Source organism: Theileria orientalis, chromosome 1 (genome assembly GCF_000740895.1).
Source record: "Theileria orientalis strain Shintoku DNA, chromosome 1, complete genome".
Lineage (NCBI taxonomy): Eukaryota > Apicomplexa > Aconoidasida > Piroplasmida > Theileriidae > Theileria > Theileria orientalis.
In genome coordinates this window covers 2,073,390-2,091,473 of record NC_025260.1, presented here as the reverse complement: position 1 = coordinate 2,091,473, position 18,084 = coordinate 2,073,390, and the positions used below count along the sequence as shown (strand labels likewise).

Sequence of the window (18,084 nt, the reverse complement as noted above, 5' to 3'; positions counted from 1 at the left end):
AAATTAAAGTAAGTAGAAGCGAAAAACTGCTAAAAACAAACAAGAACCGTAAAGGAAAAAATACACAAATTTAAGAGCTCCACATAAATAAAATATATAACAGGACGTGAGTGTAGATACACACGGGCACAAATAGATCTGTAACGAACAGAGAGGAAGTTTCGTGAAATAAAAACAAGTAAAAACAAGATAACCCTAAAGTATCTTATTCCTTCCACCCAACATCAGGTGAGGATCATCAGCAACATAACATACACACAACTGACCTTTTTTTAAAACGAATTGGTTACTTTATTGATATAATATCTCACGTTGTTCATATAATTGTACTCTATCATTCTCGACATGGAAAGCGGAATCAGGGTCTCAGACGACGCCGTCAGCAAGTACAACCTCATGAAGCTCAAGAAGGTGAAGACGAAGTACATGGTCCTCAAGGTCACCGGTGTACACGTCAACGTGGAAAACGAGGGCGAGGGCGGTGTGGACGATCTTTTGGGCGTTCTGCCCACAAACGAGTGTGCGTTCGTAGTGTTCGACAAAGGTGCGTCGACCAGGCTTAACTTTTATTTTTCAGGCCAAACTTTAGTTCTCTTCATGTACGCCCCCAGTGGAGCCACCACTCAGTCCAGGACAGTGTACTCGACCACTAAACAGACGGTCGAGAACGCTCTTTCTGGAGTGAAGTTGTACAGGAACCTCGTCGAGGACCACGACGAGGTGAAGGAAGCCCTCAAGTAAAAGCGCAGCTCTACTATTTAACTCTACTTAATTTGTTTCAATCTTTTCGTGCATTTCTATTCATAGACCTTAGAAACTAGGCCGGTTTGGACCAATTTGGGTGTCAACACTGACGAGGGTACGGAGAACACGCAGGGCCGGGGAGTTAAGTGGCTTGGAGCACAGACTGTTGGTTAGTGCTACATTCCTGTTGGATAAATTGCACACATGAACTTCTAGATACTTGGTGGTTTAAGTGCGTCTAGGTTGAGGACATTAGTCTGTTACCAGTTATCTTCGTTTGAGGGTTGTTTAACGGGTTCGGGAGCTGTAAGGTTAATTTGTGGTTATGTAAGTGTGGATAAGTTTCCGATTGGATAGACAGGGTGGTGGACAACGTACCTGGCAGTGCGTGCGCCTTTATGGACTCGAGGAGCTTTTCCATGGTCTCAAACGACAGCCTTCGCACGTCCATGTTAGGGTCGAGCAGAGTCCCGGCGACCAGGGGGAGAATCGAGTGCGCCCTGTCCTCAGGGGTGAAGAAGGTGTGCGATGCGGAGATTGACTGTGTGGTTGAGCGTTAGGTATTGGTGTCTTCTTACCTCGAGGGATGCGATTTTTGACTTGAGGAACGTGTCGCGGAGGCCGCTCCTCCACACCTGAGGCAGCACCTTCGATATCGACTCTGAGTCGAGAAAGGGAATTATCTTCGCGAAACATATGATCGCGTTAGTTCTTATTGTGGGCTCAGAGTCGCCAACGCACTTCAGCAGCGAGAACGTGCAGCTCGTCTTCTGCTTAGAGTTGATCTTCTTGATCAGGTACGAGAGTGACTTTATGGTCTCGCCTCTGATTTGCGGCGACGAGTCTGTGAATCCGACGAAGAAGTGGTCGAACATGTCTTGTGAGACTTGCTGGTGGTCGAGCAGCTCGTCCAACTCACTGATTCTCCTCAAAAGGCAGAATCTGTTCAATGCATTTATCATAATCTTATCGGTAATGCTACTAGCGTTTACTATCTAGTAGTTGGTAGCTAGTGCTGTCAATACGGAATTAACACTGGCTCCATACCTGATTGACTTGTCGTTATCTTTGAATAACTCTAGTATTGACGGGTACACGTGCCTCTTAAAATCCTGGAGGACTATCGACTTACAAATTAAAATCACTGAGTCCAATATCAGCGGCAGCAATGACTTGTAGAAATTTATGCCCTTAAGTATTTCAGGCAACAGTTGTTTACACTAAATATTGATGTTAGCTGCGTCGTGAGTGTGCTAATAGTACTCAATAAATGCTCAGCCTACTCTTGTTAACACTGGTATCATGTTTATATTCTCAGGCAGCTTCGTGAAAAACGTTTCCACTTCGAATTGCGATTTAATGTACAGCTCAGACATGAACTTCATGGTCGTAAATGTGATGTTTTCGTTGAAATACTCGTGCGTGTTTAGCAGCTCATCCAGGTTCACGTCGCCCTCGCCCAGCAGATCCTACACGCACTCACTAAACTTGTAAAATTACCTGCACGAGTCCGTGTACGTTTTTTGGTGCGAAGATTTTGAACGAGTTGAAGTCGAAGCCGTATCTTTTTATGTTACACCTCTCCTCGTTCCCCGAAACGAGTGCATACGTCCAGCATATAAACGCCCCCAATTGCCATCTGCGTATTTATTTTATATTTTTCCTCATGCATTTGTGATCATACTTGTCTATGTGGACTGAATTCAAGTTGCCGTTTTGTAGAACTGGTCTCCAGCCCTCGTTAAACGAAATGTGATTTTTAACTTCATTGTTGAACTGGTTTACCGTTTTATTGCAGTCTGACACCAGTTCAAAGTTGTAGAGGCACCAAGATCCTGAATTCCAATTTCTACTCAACTTCATACCGTCTTCGCGTATTGCAACTCCGAATGGGTTTACCAGCGAATATACCAAATTACACTTTGTGTGTAAAAAGTGTAGAGCTGAGAATATCTGACTTACTCCCAGGGTCGGGTCAGATGACAAATCTAAATCGTGTCCTTGAGTTATTTATATACATACACTTGTTTTTAAATGGATAACAGCGCTCAGTCACTATGTAAATGTACGAATCCGTTTCATGGGACTCCAAAACCTTCAAAATATACGGATGTCTAACTGATTTAATGTTTTTAAAGTGATGTTTAGCCAAATCAACATCGTAAGGAGTGATAACTGAACGTAATTGATGATTTGTCGACAAACTCTCATAATCTTTAGTTTTCAGTGAAATTTGAAATATTGATACTGGTTCGTTGTTTTTTCCCACTGCTTTGTGCCACTTGTATGACTGCAGCCTTCCAAAGTCCGTTGATACACTCTCCACCTGCGTATATCCATAGTCAGGAATCCAGGGGCTGTTGTTCTTTGGAGTCGTGTAGTCTAACATTATATATGCACATACGATCTCATTTTAATTTAAAATAACAAATATGATATAAAAATTAGTATACAAAATTAAATTGGTGTTAATAAACCGGGTGTACCATGTGTAAGTAATTGTTGGAATAAGCGACTGGATTCCAATAGTAATAAAATATGAACAATGAATAAACCTGTATAAAGTTTGATATAAAGAAGAAGATATTATGTTGATTGAATTGATGGATGAATAAATATAGAAGAAACTAATTTGGAATAATATGTAAAAAATAAAACAAAATAAAAATTAAACAGCAAAATTATCAACAAATATACATAAATTAATAATTTGTAATTAATGGTATGTTTAAAATGTTATTAAATCGTGGAAGATTGATTATATGTTGATAAGAATGCTGATTTGATAATTTCGTTTATTTTAACGACACAATTTTAAATCAACTATAAGATTCAAAATTTATTCGATTATATAAGTATTTGGTTATATTGATTAGTTTATTATTAAATGAATTGTGTTTATATTCTCATTTTTAGTGTGCCCAACATAAATTTACTACAGTATCATGTATAAATACTTATTTACACGATTTTAAATCACAGATTTCCGCTATGGTCAAAGGTATTTTTTATTTTCTTTAGTAGTTATTTGTACCTGTTTTTGTTTATTCATTTGAATATTATTCCACGATTACTTTATTTATTTATCCTATAGTTTATTGCCTTATCCCTGGAATGTTTTAACTGGTTTTTTAGATAAGCTTAAGAGGAAGAGTTTGGCTCCCTTGACCAGGGACTATACCCTCCATTTGCACAAAATGGTCCATCGCGTAACGTTTAAGAGAAAGGCTCCCACGTCAGTCAAGAAGATCAAGGAGTTTGCCTCGAAGGTTATGAAAACAAAGGTTAGTCTCGTATCCTTATTTGGATTCTTTTGTCGTATTTTACTTCCTGTCTTAATATCCCGTTTAGGACGTCAGAATCGACCCCAGGCTCAACGAGTTTTTGTGGTCGAACGGCATCAAGAATCTCCCCAAGAGGGTCAGAGTCAGGGTATCGCGCAGACGCAACGACGACGAGGACGCCAAGGAGCCCATGTATACGCTCGTTCAGCACATTCCAGTGGAGGACTTCACTGGGCTCCAGTCCGAGGTGGTCGCCAACGAGTAATTTGATACTACTTTGGTATTCATTGGTATGTATATGCATATATGTGTTGCACGTGAACTCAGGGTGCTATCAACGTTTGGCACTCGCACAAAACCAATTGATACCCTGTATGATGGTACTAGATGTGTCCCATATGTGCCTACCGAGTATGTGAATATTAGTTTATTATCCTACAGTTGACCCTTGGTGTGAGACTAGCGACTTTTTAAACTTTTTCCGAAGGCCTCGTCGTCTACTGAACACCTTTTCAAGTCTAAAAGCGTTTATGATTAAGGTAGTGGTTTGGTGGCTTACGAGTCTAAATTCTCTTCAATTTTGCCCTTCAGAAACTCGTCGTTGTCCGACCAGAAGGCCAAACATGATCCTTCAGTGCCATTTCTGCCCACTCTGCCAGTCCTGATTGAAATTATTGACAGAGTTTACCAACTACCTGTGTATGAACTTTATTACGTTGGTAGGGAAGTCATAGTGCACGACTGACTTAAAATGCTTGAAATCGACTCCTCTGCTGCTTAAGTCCGTGGATACGACCACGAGTTTCCTGAATAACAGTATCCATTTAGTGTTTTATTATTGCATAAACTCACTTGTCTTGACTTGTGGCTATCATAATCTGCTCAATAAGCTCAACATTCTAAATGTTTATGATTATTGTTGCTATTATTATTATTATTAGTTTATGCTATTTATATTTGTAAATGTAGCCACGGGTGTGTGTTATTTGTTCAATTAGGTGTAACGGTGTATTTATATTTCTAGGTGTGACAATATGTATGTGTATTCGTAGGTTTACTGTAACACATACCTTGTTCAAAATGTGTACATTCTTGCCGTGCTTTATCAGCTTAGAATACAAGCGCTCAACTGCCGTTGAGTTGTTACAGTATATGAGCGTGCGGTGTTTGTTGTTGTTCAAATATTCCACCAACTTGTCAAACCTACATACTAACTAAAGACACTCTGGACTAACCTTTCCCTTTCATCTTTGTAGTGTACAAAATTGATTGAGATGCTGGGCGGTATTTTGTGGAGTGTTTCAGACTTGACGTATGTGCAGTTCTGAAACAGCTGCGATACGAGCTTGGAGTCGCTTCTCCTCCCGGCACTTGACAACGTGCTAGAGCAGAGAATCGTCTTCTTCCTAATCTGCGTCAGTGGCTGCTTGTGCGTGTATGTTAAATGTACGTTATCACAAACTGGTGGCAATGTCTATGTTATACCTGTTAAGAGTCCTCCTTAGAATTTCCATGATAATCTACATCACTTGCTATGATAACTTTTTTGATACCTCTTTGTGTACTAACAGTTGATCCACCTCGTCCAGGACCAGGGTTCTCACCCTTTGGAACGCGTCAACCTTGTAGTTGAGGTTATATGTTTTAAACTTGTTCAGCAGCTTCAGCGGCGATGACACCACTACGTGCGGAAGGTCTCCCGTTTCAATATCGTCGACGGTCTTTGACTTAATCGGCATTCCTCTGTATGTGTGTAAGCGCTCTCTGACTTACTCGACCAAGTTCTTTATCACGTCGTGAACTTGATATATTAGTATGCTGTTTGGCACAATTATTAGTGTGTTTGCCTGCTTTTCAGATGACTGAAAGTTATTGTTTCACCTTCCTATTTACCCTTAGTAGTGACTGTATTATTGGAACCAGGTACGATACTGTCTTTCCCGTACCCGTCTGAGATAATATGCATATATTTCTCGAGGAATCCTCCATTATTTTCGGAATTGCTTCTCTTTGCGTCTCGTTAAACTCATTTATTCCTAGAATCATCATCACTGATCCATGTGATGGTATACTTACCTATCTTCTTCAGATTACTCAATAGTCGCTCATCTATTGCCTACAGTGTTTTCATCTTATTTGTTTTTGTTGGTTTTGCTATAATTATCTCGGATTCTAACCTCCACTCGTTCCTCTGACTTAGGGTGTGTGTAACATGGACTCACCCTGTATTTAAACACAGAATCTGGTACAATATATGAATACACGCTGCTTATCAACAACAGTGCTCTTATAAATACGTATGACATTTAATTGTTTATATTTTTATGCGATCTGCGCTGCATTTGTACCCGATCGACGACCTCACCTTCTTCAGGAACCTGCTTGAGAAGAACAGCTTTGCTATGATACAGTTTAAAATTGCGTTCGTGACGTTGAGTGCGAAGAACGCCATCTGCTCATTCGTGAGACTTTGAGCTTGGTCTTACCTTGAACTTCAGCGGGAGCACGTTGTGCGAGTGCTCTCCGTGGAACGGCAGCCCCCTGGCGCTCGTCGTCAGCAGCCCCAAGACCGGTATCTTCGTCATCTTTGACACCTCGTCCGTGCAGTTGATTCTGAACAGGCACGACAGTCTGTTCGGCTTCGTGAAGACCAGGTACGTTATGAACGAGTTGATGAACAGCCACACTCTACACACTTTAATTTGCCGGGGCGCTTACGATGTGAAGTACGTGTTCCTCACTATTGACTCTCTGAACACTCCTCCGAATGAGAACACCAGTGCCGTGTTCACAACTTGGTAGCACAGCCACATACACACTGTTGGCGCCTCGAAGTTGTCCGACCTGCGAATCCTCATTATTCTCGTTCACTTACAATATCCACCATGCTGCTGGCGGTTGCGATGTGTTATACTTCAAACTCGTTGGCACTCCTGAAATCACAATCAGTCCTTTGCTAGTGTGTCGTCGGTACTAATTACACTTGCTTTCGTCATAGCAGTGTGGCTACTGCCCATCACCTTTCAATGCTTACCTAGTTTCTCGTACAGTTTAAACAGCATGAACAGGAATGATATGTTCACAAAGAACATCACTCCCACTGATATCAGAGTCAGTGGCCCCAACAGACTGCTTGTTGGAGACCTTATTCTTAGTTTTTCACTTGGCCTACGGCAGAATGTTATTCAATTTATCTATTGCAGCCTGTGAATTTCACACACTACTGTCTACTAAGCTGTGCACAATACACACACTGTCTACCTTTGTGTGTTCTGTGCACACCCTAACTGCCTACTCTACCTATGCTCTACCTCGATAGCGCCATTGTATAACTCAGCAGGAGCATTATTGCGTTTTCTATTAGTAGGTATCCCCATTCCGGCATGACTCCTCTGCTCAGTCTAAACAGCGTCACTTTTACGAATGCTATCATGAGTCCAAACAGGAGCATGAACTTAAAGCATGCCAAACATGTTACTAGACTCCCTCTTCCTTCCCTACATTATTAATTAGTCTCTTTTTTCTCCTCACCTTATTAGGTATATCACTGACTCCAGTTTGTTGTTCATTGACGAAAATGGCGACACCATTGACGTTGCTCCCTATTTACCGTTGACCTTCTACTTGTAGGCTCCAACTTACGCTCGTTAAGCTTATTCCTGCGTGCGACGCCTGCAGTGCCAAGCAATCGTTCGTTCCATCTCCGCACATCCCCGTAATGATCCCCAGTCTCTTGAATGAGTTAATCACTCTCACTTTTTGCTACGTGTTTTTATTACGCCTATGTATATACCATCTAATTGCCAACTTAATATTATACCAAAGTGGATGATATCTAACTGTTCTATATCATATCCTCACATTTGGGTTAAGTCTTGCGAATATTCTTATCTTCATCAGAAAGTGCTGAAATTGCGTCTGATTGTTCGTTTCATTCGTTGAGAACCTTCCGTACTTCGCCAGTATCTCATTCCAGTTGTTTTCTATGAAGTCAAACACGTCTCCTGTCATCGATATCTCATTGTATTCTTCTGAGAAGAGGAGCTTTTCCTCGTCCACGTGCTGGTACGGGTACTTCCACTCTATTCTGTTGTTATTCATCACTGCGATCGGGTATTGTCTTTCCTCATTTTCGTTTAACTCCGCTACCCCCTTATCCGTTACAACTACCTTATCCGCAGTATCTGCGTCATCTCCCTCCTTGTCCTCTTCCCCTCTTTCTCCTTGTGCGTTCGGCGGTTGTATTATGTTACACTTCTTCGCCACGTACTGTGACGCTGGTATGTTATCTCCCGTCAATATCACTGACCTCACCATTGCCTCGTTAAGCGTCTGCACTACTTGCCTACTCTCTGCTCTCACTTGATTGTTGAATATTAGCAGCGACAGCATATTCAAATTCGATTCCATTGTGTTTCTTGAGGTCACATCTTCTTCTTCTCCTATCACCTTATATGCCAATCCCAGCACGTATGAGCCGTTTGATGACTCATTGTTCGACAGTATTGCCAGATTTTCCAACTCGTGGTTACAGCACAGAGACAGGTTTTCAAACGCTCCCTTCACAAACACCACCCTTTTAGACTCATCATTTACTATATGTTTTGTGTGTCAGTGTTAAAAAAAATGTGTGTTAATTTGTGTGTATGCTTGTAAATATTTAGGTGTATTCTTGTGGATATTTACGTGTATGCTTGTGTGTATTAATGTGAGAGCGTTTATTTATGTGTCCGCTTATTAATATTCACTTGTATATATTACAATGCATTACTTTAACCGATAATAGTAGTATCATTTACAGCAAATATAACTAATTTACTAGGTGACTTACTCTTTAACAGTACTACTACTGATGACAACTTCTTCTGATAATCGAAGTCAAACGTGTTAAGTATTTCCATCACTAAACAATAACAGTTATTACTCAGAAGGCTTATTCAACTTACCCAGGTCTTTGTTTTTATTACTTCTTATATACCTCTTGTTTTTTCCATTCTCGTCTATGTATTGATCTACGTGGCACCCAGTGCAATTAAACATCCTATAATCACAATAAATCACCATTTACTACATTTTTATCTATTTACTTACGACTTGTCCACGTTATTTCCGTACTGCTCTGGTGTATCTGACGGCCATAGTGAGTGACATGTTGCTACTGCCATTGATATCAAGTATGGCTTCATGTGCGTGTTGCTAAAGAAGTCTAAATTATTCAGTATGTTCAAATTTTCCAAGATCCTCTCTGGTTTCAGCAATGCCAAATCATTGTCAATGAAATACTTCGATCCTGAATCATCTTGTCATTTTCTCTGTTGTTAGTGCTGTAACTAACTATTTGTTTGCTAACTAATTCGTACCGTTGAATATCAGTTTATTGTTCGTTAGCGTTCCTGTTTTATCGAAGCACATCACTCTCAGCTTTCCGCACACTGCTATTCTCGAGGGCGCTATGCAGTATATCGACTCCGACTTCGATAGCCTCTGACATGCTCTACTCTGGCTTATCGATATGATCGTGCTCGTCCACACTGGCACCACCTAATCGTTCATGACCTTCGATGTGTATGTATGTGTATGTATGTGTATGTATGTGTATGTATGTGTATGTATGTGTATGTGTATTCAGGTGTCTACACACGTCTGCATACAAAAGTATATACACAGATGTGTATACAACAGTGTATATATGTTTGGGTGTGGAAACATTTGTTTTTTCCCACTTCGTACCTGTGACATCGTTCCTATGCTATAAAATATCGACGTCATATTCCATCCGAGGAACCGTATCTGCATTTAGTTATTGTTACTATATCGAAACTATTTATGGCTGGCGCTTCATCTAAAGTGCCTTACTTGGTAGTATGAGCAGAACAGTGCGTAGATGAACGTCAGTATGAACACCAGCGGCAGCTGAGTGTCGTACTTCAGTCTGAACTGGTTCGGGAAGAGCACTCCCTTCATCTGCCTCCCCTTCGTCGTGAACACTCCTGTCGCTATAACCACTCCCACTGCTGAGCATGCCATCTCCTCGTTTCCCAGCACCGATATTACTCTGGTTCCTGATTTCAGCAGGTTTTCGCTGAGCACATCGCTGTAGCCTTCCGTGTTGTCCTCGCCTTCCGTGAAGTTGTACGCATCTCTTCTTTCGCTTCCCTTGTCCTCCGACTCTCTCCCTGTACTCATCTGGTCGCTGTTGCTCTGGCGCGCTCTTCTTCTGTGTATGAAGTCGTATATGTTCAGGTCGTAGTTCAGGTACTTGTCCAGGTCGATCTTCCTCCTTTTCAGCGGTATCGACTCTCCCGTGATGCTGCTCTCGTCCACTATTGCGTCTCCTCGCAGCATTATCATGTCGCTTGGCACTTCCCAGTCGTTTTCCACCCTCACGATGTCTCCCACCGCCAGGTGCTTCGTCATCACCTTCTTCGTCACGTTGTCTCTCATCACAGTCACGTACTTCTCGTTGCTGCTCGTCGTCAGGTTATATATGTCGTTCTGCTGCTCGTGTATGATTCGCACCTTCTTGTAGATCGTGTACAGCGTCGTCAGGCCCCAAATCGGCGCCGAGATGTAGCTTCTCCAGAAGATCGACTTGATCGTCAGGTACAGCTGCATGAAGAAGACCGGGTCCGAGACCTCTCTGTAGAGCAGGAGCCAGAAACCCACTCTTTCCACCAGGATTTCGTTGTAGCCGATGTCCTCCGTCCTTCTCTCCGACTCTTCCTCCGTCAGCCCTCCGTTGTCCAGCAGCTGCACCAGGTTCGTGTTCTTCAGGTACCCGTTGACTTTGTGCGTCGCGTCCAGGAAGTACAGCAGCTCCTCGCTGTAGGTGTACTTCACGTAGTGGTAGTAGAAGTACCTTTCTCCCTCGCTGTCGTGCACTGGCAGGTAGCAGTGCTTCACCACCTTGTACCTTTCGAACGGTATTTTGAAGATCGCGTCCGAGATGTTGAAGAACAGCTTCAGCTTGATTATGAAGTTTCTTATCAGGTCCAGAGTGCTGTGCAGTATGTCGTGCTCCGTCGACGACTTGTTGTGGTCGCTGACTTTGACGTACGTGCACGTTTCCAGCGGCACTCTCACCAGGAACAGGTTCTTTCCCAGCTTCGTGTTCTTCACCAGGAACGTGATCAGCAGCGTAAAGAATCCCACCAGCCACGATACGAAGAACGGCCTTGCTCTCTCGTCCCAGTATCCTATGCTGGACACGATTGGTATGCACAGCTCATTGCACATCAGCGTGAGCACTATTCCTTGGCACACTACTGTGTACGCCACCAGGAACTTAACTATCAGCTTCCCTGGCGTCGTGAAGCTGTATCCCTCTTGCCGCAGACTCCTATCGTTGTTCTCCTCTGACCCGCAGTAATCCGTGTATCCTTCTGTATTGAGTTGAGTTGTTTCCTCGGCTTACCGTACTTCCTATAGTTCGACAACATACACAGAAGGTGCCTACATATTATCATTATTCAGCTCCAAAATACCATAACGTCAGCATGAATATTACCAGTAGTGATCCTGCGTTAAATACGTTCAACTCATACGTTGATATTAGCAGCTTATCATCCTTACACCATCTATCGAAGTTAAACTTCCTCGGTTCTTCGCCGTCTCCTCCCTCTGGGACCCTAGCACCATCTTTACCTACGTTTTCTTTCTTATTATCAGTGGAAGGTTTCTCTTTTTTGTCTTTTTCGTCACCTTTGTTGTCTTTGTGTACTGTGTACCACACACCTATATCATCGTAGTCCTGTAATTCGGGTTTAACAATTGAACTTCCATCAGAATCACTGTTTATTGTAGATTTTAATTTATTTCTGAGTAGGTTACTTATGGAATCCTCAGTGTTATTTGTCTGCTTTCCGACACTAATTTTTTTTGAGTAGCGAGTGTCTACATCTCTACATTTTACTACCGAAACAAAATATAATACAATTACACAAATACTGTACATTTTTATTTTTGTTGTGAATTATTTACATTGTGATTTTATTTCTTAATTTACCTTTGTCGTCCCACTCCAATAGTGCAGTGAGGCAACACACAAAGATTATTTAAGCATATCATTTACACATAAAGACATTAAACTTTAAACTTTACGTAAATTTTCCTCCTTTAACGCTTCCAGCTTTATCTTGCTGAAATATAATTAGCTCGTTTATTTTCATACCTGAGTTCCAATCTTTCACTTTCATTCAAGCTATCCGATAATCTATCCAAATTTTTCACCAATTTTAATCTAAAACAAAATTTAAACATGTTTCTAGTCTCACTTGTTGTCCAATTCTATCCTTTCGATGTTATTTAGGGCTAGTGTGCATACACATTTAATAATTTCACTGGATCCTTCATTAAGGCCATTCATCAATATAACCTCTAATATTTGCGACATTAGATAGTAATCATGGTTCAACATTTCTTCCGAGATTGTAAACGATTTGATCATCATTCTTGCGCAGTTTAGTGTGTTTGGAGTTGTGTATTTCACCTTAATTAGTGTGTCACAGAATAACCCAATTTCTCTCATTTCAAACTTGTTTTGTTCTTCAGTAATACTGACTAACTTTACTATCAACCCTTCCCATGTGTTTATTGGTATTTCTATATCTGAGTTTGCGAAATTGTTTAAAATGTGTAGGTGTACACTAATGTCACTTGTAACATCTAGGTACCCTTTATAGTTTTCCAATTCTATGTTAGAGTTTGCATATTCTTCTATTGATTCCAAAACTTTGTTTATAAACCTTTTATCCAGTTTTCTCTTTTCAAACTTGTACAGTATCTTCCCTCTTGTTGGCACCCTATCCTGATTAGGGTCAGTGAATGACCATATGTCAAGAAACCTTTTTGAGGCGTATTTACAAAATGAGGAGACGCTGTAAATGTTTTTAGCCAGCTCTCCCACTTCATATTTACTAAATTTTTGTGCAATTAGGTCCATTGTGTCCTCGTTTAGTTGTCCGGAAAGTGGCAGGGGCGTTGAGAATATGTGTAAAATATTACACAACTCTGGTAAACTACATTCTGGAACCGACTCCCTCAGTTGAAACGCTAGTGTGTTCGATAACCTTTTCCCTGGTGGAATGTACGAAACCCTTGCTCTGATTGGTATTGGGTCCAAAACCATTCGCGTCCTTCTCGTAACGTACACTTCCTTCTTCTCAGGGTCTATCTCCTCAGTGCGTTTATGTATTTTAATTCTTCTGGTTCTCTTTTTAGTTTCCTTGTTGATCAGCCAGGTCCACTAAAAATTAATGTTACTTCATTTCATATATGATTAAAAATAAATACTCCACCTACAATCACTATGTTGGTTTTATCTTTGATTGATAGTGAATTCATAAACTCGTATGTGTTTGAAACATTCTTTTTTGTTATGTTATACAGCTCGTGTGATGTATCTTCCAAATCTTCACAAAGAACTGGTTTAAAATACTCATCTTCCAGCACTTTAATTATGTTTCTGAATAGAATCGGATCAAAATGTTCCAAATCTAGACAAAATCTCAGTGCGCAGGCCGCTTCCTATAGTTAAACGATAATATAGTCAATATAAATTACCTGTTTTGAAAAGATACAGTTTTTAAGATTGTTAGAAAACCTATGAAATTGTTCCTTTGCGATTGTTTCCCCCGATTTATTAAAACATGATTGATGTGCATCTATAATTAGTTTAGAGGTTGATGTTGTACTAATGTTAATTCTTCTATGTAATAAATGACGGTTTATTCCATTTATAATACAGCTGATTTCATTTTTGTGTAATTTGACAGTATTAAACATAATTTACAAGAAATTATTTGAAATGTGTTAACGTCTAGTTCACCACAAATAATCTAAAAAATAAGATGTGTGTATAGTATTTTTAATTAATACAACCAATTTATAAATTTTATGTATATGTTTAAATTTTTGAATTTAAATAAAATGATATGTCACAGGAATCCAATTATGTTATCGAGTTGTTGAAAAACTCAATTTCTCCTGTAGAATCAATCAGAAATGAGGCTTCTAGCAAAATTATCGAGTTTGAATTAAATTCAAACTTCCTGATTATCCTTTTGGACATCGCAACCTCGAACAACAATGAGCTTTCGAAGCTATCCTATATCATTCTAAAGAATTCCATTTGTAAAATATACTCACTCTGTAAAATAAATGTTAATCAGACTAACATAGAATATCGCAACGTTCTTGAACATGTTAAGGCTAAGCTGTTGGAGTTGTTGGAGTCATCCTTCAACAATGGCGCCATCCGTTTGTCCAAGGACTTTTTTATACTTGTTAGAAAGATCTGCAGGCACGAATTCCCGGGTAATTGGCCAGAGTTGTACGATGGCATGCTGAAAACACTGGGTGTGTTGTCAAATCATCCAGACGATCTTAAGCTGTTCAACGCAGTCTTTCTCATTCATCACATATTCAAAGAAAGGCTATCAATGAGATTGTACCGAGACAGGGCAATCACTACTAAGTTAGTGGAGCAGCTGTTTCCGTACGTATCTAAATTTTGGGCACTAGAATATTTGGGGAAATGGAAGGCGTTGGAGTCGTCGGAGAAGTTGTTTGTTAACTTTAACGATGTTCAGCTAGGCACTAGTGTTTATTTGGACACCCTGACTCTTAATTTCTACTCAGATTTCCTGAAGAACGCCTTTAAAAGTAGAGATCTGTTGGAGGTGTTGATGAATCTGTTCTACAAATTCAGGATACTGGCGAAAGTTAACAGAAGTAGCTGGGATAAAACGGGGCTGGTGAGAAAGAACATACTGAGAATAATAAAGGGAGTAGCTCGAGTGATTGAAAGGCAGCCGTTCACGCTGGTGTTCGTGGATTTCTCAGTGTTCCTAAACGAAGTTTTCGACGTCTTGGTGCAGCCGGGGAGGACGGACCTTGAAAATGAGTGTGTGAAGCTGTTGATAGTAATATTTACGTCTAACTCAATGAATAACGAGAAGTACTCGAACGCGTACTTCGATCAAGTGGAGCCAGTACAGAAGGTGCAGGGGGATTTGTCCCCGATAAGGCAGCCTAGGAAAAGTGAGACGATAGACGTTAAGAAGGTAGCGTACTATGAAAGTTACGAGAGTCTAGTGTCGAGCAAGAACCTGACGAAGCAGAGTGAGATAGACGACATGATGGAGAGGCAGCTGACCTTCTGTTTCTACAAGGTGCTAAGTGGCCGGGGAGGGTTCGTGCCCTTCCTCGACATGTTGAGGAGCAGGTACCTGAAGCTGGACCTGGAGAGCATAGGGGACTGGAGCGAGGAGGAGTACCCGACGGATCCGCCGGCGCGGAACATGGTGCCCTGCCTAATATCCTCGATTAACATTAACCTGGTCGAAGTGTTCAACCATGTGTTCAACTCGCTCGTCAAGTTTGAAGGCAGCGACTTCTTCAACTACGACACGTACCTGCAGCTGTACACGCTGTGCTTCAAGGAATTATACAAGTTCCACTCGTATAAGCACTTCAGCGAGATCCTGGACGTGTTCACGAGGCTGATAGACATCCCTGAGAACGAGTGCACGAAGCTATTGGCGTTCAGGATAAGCAGGATCGTAAACCAGTGGTGTAAGAAGCCGCTTCTGACACACGAAACGAAGTCGCAAATTTTAACGTTCCTGCTGAAGTGCGTGTGCTCCGACAAATCGGAGTCGTACAAAGTGCAGCATCTGGTGCCGCTGTACAACCTCTACAAGAACACGATGGACGAGAACATGTGGACAGAGCTATTCAGGAGTGTGAAGACAGACTACTTGATAAGCCATCTGGCGTCGATCGTTAAGGTATAGCGCTAGTTACTGGCTATTATCTGTTGCATAGTAATGGTTTTATACTTGTTTTAGTAGTTGTACTAGTAAATTATCTATACTGGTAGTAGTACTGTTATTAATAAAAGTTAGCTTCTCAACGTGTTTTAGTTATAAACTAGAGTGTAGTACAGAGTATGTGTGCCGTAATTATAAGAAAATTGTTACAAGTTGTTGTATAATGTGTTCAGGTGAACGTTCCAATAATTAGAACGAGGAACATAGAGCTGATTTGCAACATATGCCTAGAGTACGAAGAAGATGGACACAACTTGAATTTAATAGTGTCCTTGTATAATGAGTTGAAATCGGTGGAAATATGCGAAGCAGTAGTGAAGAGCATACACGAATTCATATCGAAGTTGGACTGGGTAAACTGTTACACAGGAGTAGACTCGCTTAACAGGAATTTTGTAGTTTTCGTGTTGAACATAATTGACAGCAATGTGGAGCTTAACGCAAAGGAAGGTATGTTTTAAAATAAAAAGTAGGATGAAAAATAAGGTTAATATTGACATTTAGGACTCAGAATTGTGAGTTTGAGTAGGTACTCGCTGATAAGTGAGTTGTTTCTGTCAATGTGGCTCAGCTTCCTGAGAACCACGCCCCTTAAACTGGACGAGCACCTTAATCAGTATTTTAATATATTTGGGCCGCTGTTGGACCATGTTCATGGCCAAGAAAACCTGAAGGAGGACACAGTGTACAACAAACTGTGTATAGAGCTGTTGAGTGAGTATGTGTTCATGCTAGGGACCCATATGGAGTACAACAACGTAAGTGGGAGTTTAATCACGTGTAACTTCAGGATTATGTAATTGAGAACGTTGGAGAACGAGTTCTGTTCAAGAGCACATATACCTGCTTTGACCTCGTTAAGTTGTATAAAATGATTGCACTTCTGAATGTAAGTTTGTGTTAGGTAGTACCAGCTTGGCATTTATTTAATGGAGTAAAACGATAACATTTCGTTAAAATTTGGTCACTTTTATACAAATATAACCATATAAGTATATATAAATACATAAATATGAATGTATATAAACAGATCCGTATATGCAAAAACATAAATAAAAATACATAGATGCAAACATGAATGTTTTTTTAGGATTGTACTCCTCTGGTGGTAGGAGTGTTTTATGCCTTTGGACTAACTCCAAGTGTAACGAATCAGTGTTTGGCAGCCATAGATAGGTTTTTTAAATCAGTGGAGGAGTGTGCGCACTCGCATCAGCAGGCATCATACTTCGCATCGCTCACGGGGTCGGATAAGGCAACCTCGTTTCAGCCAATGAGGTTTAAGAAGGAGCTTTTATCGAATGTCGTGGAGCTCATGCCGGTTGTAAACAAGGTCATGTTCACGAATCAGACCTTGGCAGATTACATCCGGAACAGAAACGGAAGTAACCCCGAAGTGTGGATAAACGAAGTGCTCTTGACGCTGGTGAACGTGGCCAACGTGCTGAGAAGTGACCCCTTTTTGCAGCTAGGGTGTGTAATACTCTGCTGCTACATCATTTCGGCACTCCCGGGCTCAGTATACGCGTTTATGCGGGTAGAGAGGAGGCTCGATGCATTCGATGCACTGGAGCTAGGATGGGACAACGTAAACATACACGAGAACAGGCACGGCATCTTCGTAATGTGCTACCTGCTGAGGATAGTCAGCAACGTTGCGCGCAATTATAGGATTAAGCACGTGCTGATATCGACTGAAAAGGTGGAGGGGCACGCGATTCCACCGTCAAACAGGTTCGAGTACGTGAAAAACAAGGCACTAACGAATTCGAAGTGTTTGGAGCACACAAACTTGTTCCAGAGTAAGCTACGAGACTTCAGTTGTATATAAGCGGCTAGGCATGGTGTACGTGGATTAGGTATCGAATTTCAAGCTTAAAACGTAGAGTGTCAAATAAATTTGTAGATGCTCTTTCTCTCGCGGTCGGATACATCGCGGAGGTCACGCGCAGGATGCCCGTGGAGCTCAGCCAGCTTTTGACGGCGGAAATGGGCCGCCTGGACCCGCAAATCGCCCAGGCTCTCAACGGTCCGTGAATCTGATAAAATCTGAAGTACATAATCTCTAATGTGTAGTCAGTCCACCTCACAATTTATACATGGAATCACAAAATATTATTTTGCAGTGAAACTGTTTCATATTATACTGGATAACTAGTTGTTCCGTTTAGCTGTATTAGTACATCTACACATGAAATTGTAGATTTTGTTTCATACTAAACTTA

At 41.1% G+C, this 18,084-nt stretch overlaps 7 protein-coding genes across 7 annotated transcripts; 4 read left to right on the top strand and 3 right to left on the bottom strand.

The window, feature by feature from the left end:
* Positions 1-345: 345 nt before the first annotated feature.
* On the top strand, positions 346-741 carry TOT_010001312 (actin depolymerizing factor; the record flags this gene model as incomplete). Its single annotated transcript, XM_009691421.1, has 2 exons — positions 346-544; positions 578-741. The coding sequence occupies 2 exons, from the start codon at positions 346-348 to the stop codon at positions 739-741; spliced, it is 363 nt and encodes a 120-aa protein (XP_009689716.1).
* A 241-nt stretch (positions 742-982) lies between these two features.
* TOT_010000870 (uncharacterized protein) lies at positions 983-3,133 on the bottom strand (the record flags this gene model as incomplete). The annotated part of the gene is made up of 7 exons (XM_009691420.1): positions 983-1,285; positions 1,323-1,686; positions 1,792-1,964; positions 2,028-2,213; positions 2,245-2,383; positions 2,429-2,732; positions 2,767-3,133. 7 exons carry the CDS (start codon positions 3,131-3,133, stop codon positions 983-985), a joined length of 1,836 nt encoding a protein of 611 aa, XP_009689715.1.
* A 602-nt stretch (positions 3,134-3,735) lies between these two features.
* On the top strand, positions 3,736-4,293 carry TOT_010000869 (60S ribosomal protein L31; the record flags this gene model as incomplete). Its single annotated transcript, XM_009691419.1, has 3 exons — positions 3,736-3,745; positions 3,880-4,028; positions 4,096-4,293. 3 exons carry the CDS (start codon positions 3,736-3,738, stop codon positions 4,291-4,293), a joined length of 357 nt encoding a protein of 118 aa, XP_009689714.1.
* A 33-nt stretch (positions 4,294-4,326) lies between these two features.
* On the top strand, positions 4,327-4,773 carry TOT_010000868 (DEAD-box family RNA helicase; the record flags this gene model as incomplete). Its single annotated transcript, XM_009691418.1, has 2 exons — positions 4,327-4,439; positions 4,572-4,773. 2 exons carry the CDS (start codon positions 4,327-4,329, stop codon positions 4,771-4,773), a joined length of 315 nt encoding a protein of 104 aa, XP_009689713.1.
* TOT_010000867 (DEAD-box family RNA helicase) lies at positions 4,720-6,334 on the bottom strand (the record flags this gene model as incomplete). The annotated part of the gene is made up of 9 exons (XM_009691417.1): positions 4,720-4,834; positions 4,881-4,927; positions 5,099-5,231; positions 5,264-5,502; positions 5,582-5,771; positions 5,802-5,890; positions 5,922-6,064; positions 6,105-6,144; positions 6,206-6,334. 9 exons carry the CDS (start codon positions 6,332-6,334, stop codon positions 4,720-4,722), a joined length of 1,125 nt encoding a protein of 374 aa, XP_009689712.1.
* Positions 6,335-6,484: 150 nt separating this feature from the next.
* On the bottom strand, positions 6,485-13,811 carry TOT_010000866 (P-type ATPase; the record flags this gene model as incomplete). Its single annotated transcript, XM_009691416.1, has 20 exons — positions 6,485-6,716; positions 6,747-6,872; positions 6,904-6,961; positions 7,063-7,196; positions 7,340-7,525; positions 7,560-7,630; positions 7,671-7,790; positions 7,890-8,153; positions 8,199-8,623; positions 8,860-8,931; positions 8,975-9,069; positions 9,120-9,318; positions 9,389-9,569; positions 9,759-9,818; positions 9,885-11,432; positions 11,536-11,929; positions 12,199-12,267; positions 12,302-13,272; positions 13,329-13,553; positions 13,590-13,811. 20 exons carry the CDS (start codon positions 13,809-13,811, stop codon positions 6,485-6,487), a joined length of 5,652 nt encoding a protein of 1,883 aa, XP_009689711.1.
* A 149-nt stretch (positions 13,812-13,960) lies between these two features.
* TOT_010000865 (uncharacterized protein) lies at positions 13,961-17,765 on the top strand (the record flags this gene model as incomplete). Its single annotated transcript, XM_009691415.1, has 6 exons — positions 13,961-15,817; positions 16,033-16,309; positions 16,364-16,617; positions 16,650-16,748; positions 16,950-17,661; positions 17,746-17,765. 6 exons carry the CDS (start codon positions 13,961-13,963, stop codon positions 17,763-17,765), a joined length of 3,219 nt encoding a protein of 1,072 aa, XP_009689710.1.
* Between the last annotated feature and the right edge of the window lie 319 nt (positions 17,766-18,084).